The sequence below is a fragment of the Ambystoma mexicanum genome, chromosome 9 (genome assembly GCF_040938575.1).
Source record: "Ambystoma mexicanum isolate Mex_15411 chromosome 9, UKY_AmexF1_1, whole genome shotgun sequence".
Taxonomy (NCBI): Eukaryota; Metazoa; Chordata; class Amphibia; order Caudata; family Ambystomatidae; genus Ambystoma; species Ambystoma mexicanum.
Genome location: NC_090931.1, coordinates 787,862,107 through 787,877,272, shown reverse-complemented (window position 1 = coordinate 787,877,272; position 15,166 = coordinate 787,862,107). Strand labels below are relative to the sequence as shown.

Below are 15,166 nucleotides of genomic sequence, written 5' to 3'. Positions count from 1 at the left end.
GGATGAACTCCCAGCCTTTCATCCATCGAGGTTCTATATATCAAGTACTGTTAGGCTGTGTAATAACACCCACTGTTCAGAGACAATTGAGACTGTTTGCTATATTGATAACAATGTATGTTAATTGAAAGTCTTCACCACCATCCTCCTGACCCACTTTCCTTCAAGGATACTTACCCCACGACCACATACTTTTTTCAATGTTTCTGTAAATTCACTTTCAGTGCTGCTTGTTTCCTATATCAAACACAGAAATACATAACCACATATGGGTACATTGAGTAGTTGAACCTGTGACTCCTTAAACAGAAAAAAGGCTGAAAAGGTCATGTGTATGTGGTGCCCAAATAATGGAAAATCTTAGCTTTTAAGGTGAAATTGTTTACTCTGCTGGACAAACCAAGCTAATTCCGAATTGGTATTGGACCTGGCCCTGCAACTCCTAAGCATCAGGCTCTTGTTTCAAAGTGACAACTTCTAGGATGCCTCTATTGTCCATCCTTGAACTGCAGGGGTCTGGAGTCTAGATGTTCTGGAATATGACTCCAAAGACACCTCAGCGTTGGCTTTTCTAGCTAACGATGATGGGACTTGTAGTCCAAAACATCTGGAGAGCCAGAGGTGGCAGACCCCTGTTTTCCTGAAAGGAATGTTAGTAGAATGTTTTAACAACAACAGTATGTGCAATCAACTAGTGTTTGCCTTGAAGGTGCATTGATCGATAGGAAGTACACTTTGCTGTCCCGACGGGCACTCAGTACTCACCCTTAAAGGGATTGGCTGCAGAGACCTCTGCACCTTTTTTGGTTTCCCTTCTCTCTTATTGAGATTATGTCTGCCTTGTGGGAGCAGGATCAAGTCTGCTGGCCTCTCCCAGGATTCCAGTAACTGAGTCTACAGCCGTTAATTACAAGACTTGACTTGAACCAAGATGAGGTATTTTATTTGACTATGTGCCATAACCATCAGTCTGGTATGGGTTCATCTCTGCGCATGGGTTCTGATGCTGTCATAGTTGGCATACTCAACACACTTTTTTGGTCATCTGACATACTAGTGACTGTAAAGGGGGACACTGGAGATCCCATGTGAATCTTTAAATAATCTGTCACCAGCTTGTACTGCACACTGCATACTCCGCCCTACTTAAACTGTTCCTTGCAATAGTGCTTCCAGAGTTTCCTCTTCCATATGCTAGAGCTTGAGCTCTTCAAGTTCCCAGCCACACCACAGTTGCAGCAGTTTGTCCCTCATTTCCCACCCTACTCTATCACAAATGCTCTAGTCCTACCCTCCCTGACTCCTTATGCCTTGCAATATCTGCGCATCCCTTTCTCTGGTCCTCCCCCTGACTTTGCCCCACACTTTGCCCCATGTGGGACAATAGCAGTGACATCTGGGCAAGGTAGCAGAGGCTGATGTGGGAGCCTCTTGGGGGTGCTGTGGCAAACATTTAACAGTATGATGTGCGTTTGAGTCTACAGTCTTGCTAAAAACACCAAGGACTCCTCATCCTTTGAGAGATCCTTTTATTTATATGGTGAATAGACAGCTGGCAAGCATTTCTCTGCCTCCTCTGGGTGTACAGTAAATGTGATAGAGAAAGAGTTTAAAACAATGGCGCATCAAAGGATGTAAAAAGAAATATAACGGGTGGGGGGCGGGAGTGTTGGCTTTATTCAGAACAATCCAAAGACATTTCATGGCTTATTTCCAAAGTGAACGGTTTCTTTCCACAAAGTGGTATAGAGCTATGGGATTTGGTGGAATTCTATGCAGCTATAGTGAGTATGTGAAGAACTTTCACTGTTATGTCGTGAAGGCCTTGTACCACATCCTTGAATGTTGGGTGGACCAAAGGAAGCAACCTCCATCCACTCCCCCAGTGACCCAGGAGATTACTGGGCATCTGTTTCCCCACGATTCAAGCAAGGATATCGCCTTATTGGATCCTTGCCCCACTTAAAAGAAGGGGATACCACACTCCCCCTTCATAAAGGTGGAAGAGGGTTGGGGACTCGGCGTGTGATATCACAGATTTACGGCGTGATGGTCCCCAGCTTTAGAGGTGTCATTCGACGCCCATGGAGTTCCTTGGTTAACGGTGTAGGATGCAGGGGGCTTCATTACATAAGACATTTAAGAGCTGGTACATTTGGCCCATTTCACCTGCACTGATATTTCAACTAAAAGAATTACTCAGTTATTAGCAAAGTGTTTAGCTAACACATGTACTGCTAGTATTGTATATATTTTGTAGTGGGAGTTACTAGAAGTAAATCATTTAACCCTATCAATTTTCTTACCAGTGGCTATTTGAGGGTAATGTGGTTTTGAGCAATCTGCTGCAGCTGTATTCTGAGGTCACTACTGAAGAGGGCACCCGCCCTTCGTCTCCCACCTCCCCCGAGGACAAAAATAACATAGGGCCTCATTAAAAGCTGTGCAGTTGTGGTAAAACAGGCAATATTTTGGAACAACACTTGTTTATCAGCACTACCCTATTATGAGTTTTGGTACCCGATTTACACAACAATGCCAGATTGTTGTAACTGGAGGCATTGCCTACACTTACAATGGTGGTATTGACCCAGGCGCAATTACCACATGTGGTAATAATTCTGCCTATTCCCCCGTTGGGACTCCAAAGTGGAAAGTCATTCCAACCCTGAATGAGGCGGTAAGAGTCATTTAATTTGGCTATATCAGCACAGCAATACCACCAAACTCCTAATGAGGCCTAAAGTAAAAGTGTGGTGATTCATCAGGTTCCCACTTGAGTGTCATGACTGCACCATCTCCCTGAATATCGATGCAGGCTTGTATCTCCGACTGCACCACCTCCCTTAATGCCAATGCCTGCTTGTGTCATGACTGCAAAGTCTCCCTGAATATCATATCGATGCAGGCTTTAGTGTCGTGACTGCACCGCCTCTCTTACCATTGATGCAGGCTGATGTCTCTTGCGTGTTTCAGGTGTGGAGTCCACCGCATGTTCCCACTGCACCTGGCGGCGCTGAATGCTCACGCGGACTGCTGCAGGAAGTTGCTGACATCAGGTAAGCGGAAGCGGCCCTGATCGGAGGCAGATTTTGTGAATGAGCTTTGCTTCCGGGTCATGGTTGTGTTTGTTGAGGTGCATTGCTGAATGTAGAGCGGGCTTCTTTTGCTGCATGTGATCATCCTGGCTTGGTATGCAGGCTCTTCTCACCCCGTGCTGCTAATTTGCCGCATGCTGTATTGTTTCTGGCTGAAGCCCCTTGGAGGGATTCCTTTGGCAGGCAAGTGGCGCCAAGAACAGAGTGGCTGGCTTTTGCTCTGGAGCATGCTTTTGTCTCCCAATATGTATGTTGCTTTTAGTTGTACTGAGTCTGAGCCCTGTGTTGCAAATGCTGCTTCTGCCAAGACCGCGTCAAGGGAGCGAAACATGGCCACAAATATGCACGTCATAGAGGACGACAATGGTCTATGGAATTCTTGTCAGTAGAACATACCGCTGGTCATTATTGATTTATTTTCCGACCCCTCCCTTTTTTAGGAGCCAGTTCTACAAAGTGAGAGGTGTAGACCATATTTGTGACTCCCACTGGCACCTTCCTACAATGGGTTACGTTATCAGAGTGGTATTACGGAGTCAGTGCTTTGTGCCGCATTATTACAACTATTGTTTGATGTGCCTTGCAGCCACTAGCTGGTGAAGATGGCAGCTCTTCGGCATCCTCTGCAGCGGCCCATCATAGAGCAACAGCTTCACCTACCCACTGCATGCGGGTGGCATGTGCCATTGCCAGCCCTTGAGGCAGAGAAGGGTGGCCTTCAAGGGAGTGGGGGTGTTAGGGAGATTTATAATTTGTATGCTTCACCCCCTCTCCTAGTGAGACTCTGAGCACCTTTTGCTGGACTTCCGGACCTTTTTCTTTCAATCCTGAATGAGTTGTGCCTTTTCCCACTCATTCATTCTTGTGGGCTCTGTCTTTTGGAATCTATTATTTGTACTGTCCGAGTGCTATGAAGTCTGTCTGCTCCATAGCTCTTAAAGGTATCTGTGTTTTGCTACTGAAGCACACAGCTCCTTATGGGCAGTGTTGCTGGGGACCCTTAGGGTCCTCCTTTAAGATTATTTTTTAATATCCCCAAGTAACTACAGTTCTTAGGGATAGATGGATACTTAGTATCTCTCCCAAAACCTTATAGACTGAGAGATTGGCACACACCACCTTCATTGGAGTGCCAAATGGATATCAAGTATCCCCCTACTCAGTGGAGTAACTTTGCTGAAAAAGTTGGGGGGGACATGACATCTGAAGAAAAGGTGCCCCAGCCAAATTAATGGGGACAAAATGGTGTGCCATGAAAGTTGGGGGGACAAACACCCCTGTCCCCCCGCACCCATTAAAATGACGCCCATGCCCCTTCTCTCTGCTCCTGTGACTTTTTAGTCACACAGACAATCACCTAGTTATGGCTGGAGGCAGTGGATGTGTTTAACTATTGTGTATTTTTTGGTACCGCAGGCTATGTCCGTAGCCCCGGTAGTGCACAATAAAGGCACCCAACCACCAACTTGGGACCCGCCTTCTTTTTTTGCCATTTCGAGCATGGTTGTTCTTTCTCAGCACTTCTTCTACCATTCTGGGAAGGGGAGGCGTGTGTGTGTGTGTGTGTGTTTTGTCTTGGGTATCCCCACCTAGGCTCCAGAGTGTCTGGGCAGGCAGGAAGAGGGGGAGGAGTTTTCCACCCTGTGTCCTTTGTTTGCCAGAGTGCCTGAATAGGTCCAACTTCCACAGGGGTCTGGATGTCCTGATTGGACAGCCATATGTCCCTTTCTGTAAAATGCTGAGACAGATTGCAGAGGAGTGTGTGCTGGACTTGTATAAAAGGTGAGGCTTCTGGAGTGAAAAGCAAGTTGGCCACTGGAAGCTGAAGTAACCGAAGAAGACAATGACCAGAGATGCCTGCAGACCCTTTGCAACACTGTGAAGCGACCACTGCTGTCCTGAACCCATTTTCTGTGTGACAGAGGAGCTCCGATGAGGATGACTCCTTCCCTTTGGCTGATGGGAACAACCTGCCCCAAAACGGACTTTGAAACAAGCCATCTCCCGAGGTCCTAGAGCTGCGGAACCCCAATACCAGGAGACCTGCTACCCATTTCGAGTGCATAGTCATGGAAAGGCTGAATCCATCCAAATCTTTGCTGAACCCGTAAGGACATGCCAGAGATCCGATCCAACTCACCTAGACCCCCTCATCAGAGCATGGGACTGCAGGAAGTGAAGAAGATTGACCAGGCGATCTGTGTCCTTTGTTGTTGCTTAAGAAAAGGCACCAAAACGGCAGAGCAAATCAAAAAAGTTGCTGAAAGTCGTGCTACAGGTCCTCCCTCGAGACTGCTGCAAAAAGATCCCATCCATTGTCCTGCCTTCTGTCATCCACCCAAGTAATCTGGAGGTCGGGTCCAGAGCTGCAACATCGCGGAGCATCCAGTAGAAACATTTTCATCTAACCTAAGGTATTGTGTGGAAAAGGGCATTGCTTAACTGATTCCAAGAAGTCACTCCAGAGTGTTGAAGTTCAAGAAGAGGTGTCCAGGCCAACACCCTCTCACCTTAGATCCAAGCCGTTACTTGTGTCCCCTTCTTGAGTCCATTTCAAGGTCTCCCTTGTTAGCTGTTAACCTGCTGCTTCAAGAACCCTAGAAACTGGAAGAAATCCACAGAAACTCTTCACAATTCGCTGCTTGTCAAGACTTCAAGCCCTCTCCGAACTGCCTCTAGCTAGGGTTGCAATTTTGGACTATACGGACTTACTAGGGGAGGAAACAGTCTCTAGAACCTTGAAATAAGCTTATGTTACACTAACTAACCATGTTCCTCCCTTTTGAGTGACTTACCATATGTGGTTGCAGAGTAAATGCATTACCATATAAACTGCTGTAAACCGCATGAGTGCGCAGTAACCGATAATACAATAACATTGGGCCTCATTCCGAGTAGGGCGCAAACGGATACTGGGCACCGTTAAGGACATTGGTGCCGGTAATCCCTTTGCGCCCTACTATGAGGTCCCTTAGCGGGTCCCGCTATGGGCGCCTGGTTTTACCAGGCGCTCTTAGCGGGAGCCGCAAAGGGACCAGGGAGCAAATAACGGCAAATTGCGGTACCGTTATTAGCTCCCTCCCCATTCCCATTGAGCCCTATGGGGGCTCAAATGGGAATGGGGATTGCCTTTTTCAATGGGGACTTACCGGTCCCGCAAAGGTCGGACTACACCGGTAAGTCCCCATTGAACCAGGTCGGAGTCGGTACTGGTATGCTGCCTCCAATCTCGGAATGAGGCCCATTGTCTTTTCCCTTTCTAACATTGCTACAAATGTAATCGCGAACAAACACTACAGTGAAAGTGCCCTTTGAAGTGTATTATCAAGTATTCCTAAGTGTTCTAGTATAATTGTCTGAAGGATTTAAAGTGATTCTGGTGTAAATATAATAAATATATACTTTTTATATAACTATAAGTGTAAGTGCTTCTTTGCTGTGTCTATCTAACTAGATTCATTTTACTTACCTACAGCTCACATCTTCCTCTTAAGATAAGCTTGACTGCTCTGCCACTCTACCAAGGTCCTGAGATAGTACAGACTGATACTAAGAGTCGGGGGATCTACAAACCACTGGTTTAGCTTACTAAAGTCTTACTGCCTGTAGGACTTTAGGAAAACTCCCCTAACACTGGTGTTGGATCTGGTGGGATTTGTATAGGTTGGATAACACTGATTTCTAGTTGTATTGCACACAAATAATCCATCCTCCACGTCACTATACTGTAAAGTACTAAAACTATGTCCACTATGGAAAACTATAAGGCAGTAGCTCTTATGTCTCTTACTGTTGAAAAACTGAAAGCAATGTGTAAAGATAAATGTCATAGTAGAAAAGGAAAACAAGCTGAGTTAATACAAAGCTTGTTGGATTACCAAACTATAAGTAGGCCTGTAACCCCTGCTTCAATAACAGGTCTAGAAGATAATGATGGTCAAACTTTAACTCTTAGCCCTCAACTTCCAGATAATGAGGTAGAAGATGATGTGGATGAAAATGGAAATATGAATCCACCTGCCAGTCCTCTGACCTCACCCCTATCTGTATCTAACATGTCGGCTGATCTGATTTCATAGCTAGAAAAAATGAAAATGCAGCTTGAATTCAGTAGACTGGTAATTTAGTCTGAAATGAGAGACAAAGAAATGAGGAAGGAACTGCAACTCAGGGGAAAAGAGATGCAGCATGACCTAGAGATGAAAAAGTTGTCCCTTGATTCCACTTCTGCTTCAGAGTCCTCTTTGCCAGAACACCCCAGAAGCCGGGAACCCTGTCTCACCAAAGATTTAGTGAATTTGTATGGTTTGAAAACTGATATTCTTGGTTGGCTGAGTGCATTTGAATTTACAAGGTTTTTGTGAAAGTGAGTTTGTTCATGGGTATTCTTTAGGCTCTCCCAAAATGGCTGTCATGCTTTTCTGTGATTGAGTTGAATGATGTTGATAGACAAGATTACCAGTTGGTAAAAACGGCTCTCATAGCCAGGTTTGGGAAGACCCTTTCCCAATACCCAGAAAGGTTTGGGGGCCACAAGAAGAGAGATGGTAACTTGTGGGCCACAGGATGTGTGAAAGCCTGAACAACTTAGATGGGTGGATTAAGGACTATAAGGAGAGCTCTTATGAAGGCATGAGGTGTCTCTTAATATTGGAAAGTATTTTTGATGCCTGTTCCCCAGAGCTGAGAACTGGACCCCAAGAAGTGTCAGGTACCCAGGTTGAGGATACCTTGTTCCTTTATTATTTATTTATTATTTATGATGTATTTATTAATTTATTTATTTGAATTTTTAGAGCGCTCGACTGCCCTCGGGCATCGCGGCGCTGTTACAGAAAGCTCACTTGACATGGGTACAATATTGAGACTACAGTACAAGATTGATTACAGACATTGCCCGTGTTCCAAGGTTACAGGGGAACAGTGGGGCTGGTGCATGTTTACTTGAATAAACTTGTTTTCAGTGTTTTTCTAAAGGCAAGGAGGGACGTTTCCGATCTCAGTTTAGGTGGCAGTGAGTTCCAAGATTTTGGTGCTAGTACTTCAAAACTCAACCCGCCGGCTTTGGTTGTGTTGAAGGTAGGAATTGAGAGCTGGTGTGTTTACATGTCCCGTTTAGGTCTGAGTATCTGGACTTGGTGTATTCGTTCTGATAGGTAGATGGGGGCTGATTGGGATAGGCATCTATGGGTGATAGTGAGAGTCTTAAACAGGCTGCGCTCTTTCACCGGGAGCCAGTGGGCTTTTTGTCTTGCTTGGGAGATATGCTCCCATCTGGGGATGCTGAGAGCTGCTCTCAGTACGTTGTTCTGTGTAATTTGTAATCTGTTGATGTTTTTGGCAGAGGTGCCCAGTAGGAGGATGTTGCAATAGTCCAATTTTGCACCTATTGTGGCCCTGGCAATGTTTAAGCAGTTTTCAGTGGAGAGGTGGGGTTTAACCACATTGATAATTTTAATTGTTAGTGCTGCTGCTGAGGAGATATAACTTACATGTATGTCCATGGACAGGGTTGAGTCTAGGTACACTCCCAGAGTTTTTACAGAAGAGGAGACTGTGATTACAGAGTTCTCTATTTTGAAATTGCAGTATTTGCTGTCTAGTTTTTTAAGGGTATTTTTGGAGCCGACCTGTAGTATCTCTGTCTTGTCCCCATTAAGACAGAGGCCATTGGCTGCCATCTAGTCCTGGATGATGCATATGTGTCTTGTAGGGTTTTTATGTCTTTCTAATAGTCACCAGATAAAGGGAGAAGAATGTGTGTATCATCGGCATAATTGGTGAAGGTTATGCTGCATTCTTCCAAGTCGTTAAAGAGTGGGAAGGTAAATAGATTGTAAAACGTGGGAGAGGTACAGGAGCCTTGTGGTACTCCACAACTAATGGGAGATGGAGTGGGTGATGCTTGGTCTGAGAAAACCCTCATGGCTCTGCCCTCCAGGAAGGATGTGATCCATGTGGTGGCCTCAGTGGAGAAGTGGGCTGTGTCTGTGAGGTGTGTCTTTAAGACTTTGTGGTCCACCAGGTCGAACGCTGCCGACAGATCGAGAAGTAGAAGGATTGCAGATTTGCCTTTGTCCATATTACTTTGGAGTTGGTTTTTTAAATCAAGCAGAGCTGATTCAGTGCCGTGCCGTGGGCAAAAGCCCAATTGTCTCTTTCCTAGGATGTTGTGTAGTTCTAGGTAGGCTTGAATCTGCAAGTATGCAGCCTTGTCCAGAATTTTCAGCAGGAATGGCACAGTTGTAAGGGGCCTATGGTTGTTTGGAGAGTCAGGATCAACAGTGGGCTTTTTTAACAGTGGCCGGACCCATGCTTCCTTGAGGGACGAGGGTACTGAGCCAGAGGTAAATTAAGCATTAATGAAAGTTGTAATGAAGGGTGCTAGTGCTTCAGAGCATTCTTTGATTATGTTTGCTGGACAGATGTCACCTTTGCATAGTGAAGGTTTTATTTGTTTCATGATGAGTAGGACTTCAGGAGTGGTTACATTTCTGAAGGAAAATGGTGGTGGGGAATTGCTGTCAGGCGGGGTGGGGTGCTTATAGTTTGATGCAGAGTGTGTTGTACGGGTGACCTTTGGTAGGTTGTTAAAGTTGGCTGTGATTTCTTTTTTGGAGTAAGTCGATTTTATCCAGCATGGCCTTCTGGATGTCATTACACCATTTCTCGTCCTTGACATTTTGATGTTTGGACATGGGAGGTACGACCAGCTCATTGAAGATGGAGAATAATTGTTAAGAATGGGACTTAGCATTGTTGATTCTGGTGTTGTAGGCAGCTGCTTTAGTAACACTATCAGCCATCTACTGTAGTCCCAGTTCAAGATGGACAACTTTTCCTGCAAGGCAGTGATTGGCCTGGAGGCTATTGTGATGCAGTTTGGAACCTTGGGAGAGGTTCTAAACTGCCTTTCATTCAAGATCTGAATAGGAGAGGTCACAGCGCTCAAGAGCTCCAGAGAAAAACTACAGTAACCAGAGTAAAGAAGACACTCTTTCAAGGAGTTGTTCATCCGAAAGAGCCATAGATTTAATTCAGATAGGTGATAGAAGTGGAAACTAAATTGTCTCAAGAAAAGTATTTTAAAAACAAGGAACAGTGTTGAAGTTGCATAAATTGAGTTGTTACATTAAGCAAAAAGAAATTAGAACTCGTAGTCCGCAGTCAGGAAAGAATGTTATTGCAATTCAGTTAAATTGTGTTGAACTGTAAGTAAATGAAATCTGCAGCTGTGAATTGCAAACTTGTGCACGCTGAAAGCAGAAGCTAATGTTAGTTTGGAATGCTGCTCGCGCGTTGAGAAATAACATCTCAATGTTAAGTTAATCGCGTTGTGAGCGTTGTGACGTCCCTTGTGAGGAAATAACCTTGCAGCATGCTAATGCGTCCGTAAGGAAGTCAATAGTGTGGCGTCGTCGGATTTGCTCAGCTGAGGAATGCGGCACTGTGTCAAGAATATAAGGATCAGCTGAGGCAGCGACCAGCGGTCAGAGTCGTGTGCGCGGAACACAGTAAAAAGGGTTTTGATGCATTCACCGAAGTGGCGTACCAACAGCATGTAAGGCGCACATGCGCGTGTGGCTACATTTGAATTTGAAGAGTGAAAAGGAGTTGACAGTCAGCAAAACAATTAAGAACGGGTGAAGAGGTGCGAAAAGCAAGTGTTATGTGGCAAGTAACATTATTAAAGTACTGTGAAAGCAGTCAATTGAAGTGAGGCAAGCTACATGTGTTCCAGTAACTGAACTAGAAAGATAACATTAGCCAGTTGGAGTTAATGATCACAAAAACAAAGCACCACATGTTTTATTAATTTGTAAAAAAGTTTTTGAAAGAAGTTTTGAACTCTTGAGACAGCATTAAGAACTCTTAATGAGAGCAGTGCAAGTTTTCTAAAGAGAAGAGAGAAGTTTAAAAATATGAATACATAAAAATATGTTCCAGTAAATAATGTACAGGAGAAGATGATTAGGAAGCCACAGAGAGCTTAGCAGCACAGAACATTTGCACGGTGGCAGAAATAAAAAATGAAATAACTCTCACAATTTCCTTTAAAGTCTGTAGGCAGGAAGCAGAGACTAATCAGGTAATTAGTGAGTTAAAACAAAACCATATATACTTCTTAAGAACAGGTGAATAAATTGAATGCTAATCAGTACTGTATTACTTTCAGGTTTTCCTGAGGTCTTTCCTGAGTTCCAAGATTAGAAGGATGCTGGAGGAATACTGATAGTTTTTTTGTATCCACTTCCCCTTTCCCCCGATCTGGTAAATTCAGTAATTGTGCAATTGATTGCTGGGTGAACCGGTTTGGGGGATTTGGTGGCCTATTCGTCTGCTCCTGCAGGATTTCGCCACTGGGACCTGATAAAAAGCTAGCATTGGCTGCTTAATTGTGGGTGGCCAAGAGGGCTACTCACAAGGATTCTGGGGCCCTCACCAAAAGAGGATGGGGAAAAAAGCATTAAAATGATGAGAACGTTAATTCTAAAAATCCTCCACCAAAAGAGGGCCACAAACATAGCAAGGGCAAATTCCCCCATAAACAACCTTACAGCACTAATGAAACCTCTGGACCCAAACCAGAGGTAGGTTATCGGGAACCCCCATTCCAAACTGTGGTAGATGAACGTTGGAAGTTGCTAAGGCTCCTAGAAGGCTCACCAAGTTAGCAAGAGGCCTGGTGCAAATGTGCCCATTACTGCCAGCTATCATTGAGTGTAATGAGATGACTGTAAAGATACCTGCAAGTGTTCAGTCAGAAGTACCAGGAAAGTTATTGTTGGGCAACAATTTGAAGGCCTTAGGTGTGGTCTCCAGCACACCCCAACCCTGCTCTAAGAAGAGAAGGGAGTTTACAAGGAAAGCCAGAGAGGCAACCTTACGAGATCTTCCATCCAAGACCAAGGGGACAGCTAGAGTCTCTAAAGCAAAGAAGAGCCCCAAACCCAAAACTTCCACAAGGAAAAAGGTTGCTGTTGAAAACCTACAGGTCACCCCAGTGACCCAACCACCAGCTGAGGCTGGGTTGGTGCCAGAAGAATCCCCTGAAGAACCCTCTTCTGATGGGTCAGAAGAGGAGGAGATTCAAATCAGTCTAGAAGATCTGAATCCAAGAGACCATCCTGAGCTGCAGATTTTGCCTGCAGAAAGTGGATCATCAAGGACAGGCTTCAGTAGGGAACACAGAGAGGATCCCTCTATTGAAGGTCTGCATCAGCAGGCAGCTTCCCAGAGTGAAGGGCAAGAACCTGGGAAGCATAGGCTATACTGGGAGGATTGACCTCTGTACAGTGAGCCCGTGGAGGCTATTCCAGGAGACCTCCAGAGACTGGTGGTACCCCATGAGTTGAGACCCACATTCCTACAGTTAGCACATGGAGTCCCCCTGACTGGTCACTTAAGCTTTAAGAGTACCAAGTAGAGGATCTCATTGTACTTTTACTGGCCCAAGACGGGTTCAGAAATGGAAAAACACTGTAGGAGTTGTCACACCTGCCAGTTATCTGGCAAGAGTGGAGCCAAGAATGTTGCTCCCTTAGTGTCCCTTTCAGTAGTGGGAGTCCCTTTTGAGAGGGTGGGGACTGATATTGTGGTCCCCAACATGTTCAGGCAACCAATGCATATTGTTTGTGGTGGACCATGCCACCAAGTACCCTGAAGCTATTCCAATAAGAACTGTTACAGCTCAGGCAGTGGCTAAAGCCCTACTTTGTATTATTACCAGAGTAGGATTTCCTAGGGAGGTAGTATCCGACACAGGGGTCAAATATTATGTCCACTACATGCAGGCCATGTGGAAACCCTGTGGGGTCACCTACCAGTTCTCAACTGCCTAACACCCTCAGACAAATGGGTTGGTGGAGAGGTTTAACAGGACAATGAAGAGCATGATTGGTGCTTTGGCAGAACCACTTAGGAGAAAGTGTGACCTTCTTCTGCCACTCCTTCTATTTGCCTACAGAGAAGTGCCTCAAGCTGGAGTGGGCATTAGCCCCTTTGAGTTACTTTATAGTCATCCAGCTAGAGGCCCTTTGGCCCTGATCAAAGAGAGTCTGTAGAGTGCTTCTTACCTCAAGCCAGTACGGATTACTGACTGTGTTTGGCCTCAGACAGAGGATGGTACTCATGATGACCGAAGCTAGTGAGAATTTGAAAGTTGGTCAAGTTCTGGTTAAGCAATGGCACACATGGCGGAGTTTACTCCAGACCAACACGTTCTCATCATGGACCTGGTAAGACACAGGGTCTTACAAGACACATCGTCTTACAAGACACATGGACAGGACCCTTCAAAATTGTAGGAAAACTTGGAGAGGTACATTATTTGGTAGACTTGGGTAACCCCAAGGAGGCCCCCAGGGTCTTTCATGCCAACCGTCTGAAGGCTTATGTTTCCAGACCAGAGATAGGAGTGTTGCTATTAGCTTCTGATCATGAAAAAGAGGAGAGTGAGCCTCTCCCAGGTCTTCTAAGGGGACACCCTTCAGATGTGTCAGCAGAAGGGGTAAATCTCTCTACTAATCTCACCATACAGCAACAGGAGGAGTGTAAAGCTTTGTTAACTCACTTGGCCCCTCTGTTTGTACTTGGACAAGGCTTGACCCCTTGGGGCCAGCATGACATTGACACTCGTGATAGTGTGCCTGTTAATAGTAAAGGCAACCGGATGTCAGATAATGTGAGGAACCACATAACGTAAGAGTGATTAAACATTCCACAAGTCCATGGGCTAGCCCAGTTGTGTTAATACCAAAAGCATGATCTAAGGAACTTAGATTCTGTGTGGACTATAGGGCATTAAATACAGTTACCAAGACTGGTGTCCATCCCTTGTCAAGGGCAGATGAACTGGTGGATAACCTGGGCTCAGCAACATTTCTCAGTACTCTTTGACCTGACAAGTGCTTATTGGCAGATTGACATGACTGACCAGTCCAAGGAGAAGGCAGCATTCTCAACCCCAGGAGTCTTGTACCACTTTAAGGTCATGCCCTTTAGTTTAAAGAATGCACCTGCCACATACCAGAGAATGGTTAACCATGCTCTGAATGGGTTAGAGAACTTCTGCATGGCATAGTTGGATAGCATAGCAGTGTTCAACCCTACCTGGGAAGAACATCTTGACCACCTGGGACATGTGTTGCAGGCCCTTCACAAGACCAAATCTGACAAACAAAGCAAGTAAGTACCAGGTTGGTCAGAGTAAAGTGGTCTACCTTGGTCATGAGGTAGGAGGGGGAGGGGAGATCAAGCCCTTACCCAGAAAAGTACAGGCTGTACAAGACTGGGCCACACCAACTACTCGAACTCAAGTAAGAGCCTTCCTAAGACTTACTGGTTATTAAAGGAACTTCAATGAGAACAATGGGACCATAGGTTCTCCTCTGAATACCATATCTTCTCCCAAGTACCATAAAAAGATCAAGTGGAATGGGGACTTTGAAAAAGCCTTCCAGTGGCTGAAAGATGCCCTCTGCAAAGCTCCAGTGCTGAGAGCTCCAGATTACCGTTGGGCCTTCCTATTCCAAACTGATGCTTCCAACACAGGGACAGGAACAGTCTTAAGCCAATTCGATGGCAAAGGAAAGGAGCACCCCATCTGCTTTATTAGTAGAAAATTAAAAGATAGGGAAACAAGGTGGGCAACCATTGAATGTGAATGTTTTTTGATTGTGTGGGCCCTGAAGAAATTCAGACTATACTTCTATGGAACTACTTTCAAGATTCAAACAGATCCCCAACCCCTAAGGTGTCTGATGCAAATGAAAGGAGAAAACCCAAAGTTGCTCAGGTGGTCCGTAAGCCTACAAAGCTTTGACTTAACTATTGAGCACAGGTCAGGTAGCCAACAAAAGATTGCTGATGGTCTCTCCAGAAAGTATGACCAACTGGATCAAGAGAGACATCCAGGAGTGGATTAGATCCACCTGTCCCTAATCTGGGTGAGGGGTGAAGGGGGGAGGGGGTATTAGGGAGATGTATCATTTGTATGCTTCATCCCATCTCCTAGTGAGACCCCCAGAACATTTTGCTGGACTTTGGGACCTTTTTTTTTCAATCTT

At 45.2% G+C, this 15,166-nt stretch overlaps 1 protein-coding gene across 4 annotated transcripts in view; it reads left to right on the top strand.

The window, feature by feature from the left end:
• The window catches only part of ANKRD44 (ankyrin repeat domain 44), a 1,456,106-nt gene that overhangs the window by 645,554 nt on the left and 795,386 nt on the right, over window positions 1-15,166 (top strand). For all 4 annotated transcript variants that reach the window (XM_069615728.1, XM_069615729.1, XM_069615727.1 and 1 more), the window contains exon 11: window positions 2,977-3,059. In XM_069615728.1, the coding sequence (XP_069471829.1) occupies window positions 2,977-3,059 (83 nt within the window). The remainder of the gene's footprint in view (window positions 1-2,976; window positions 3,060-15,166) is intronic.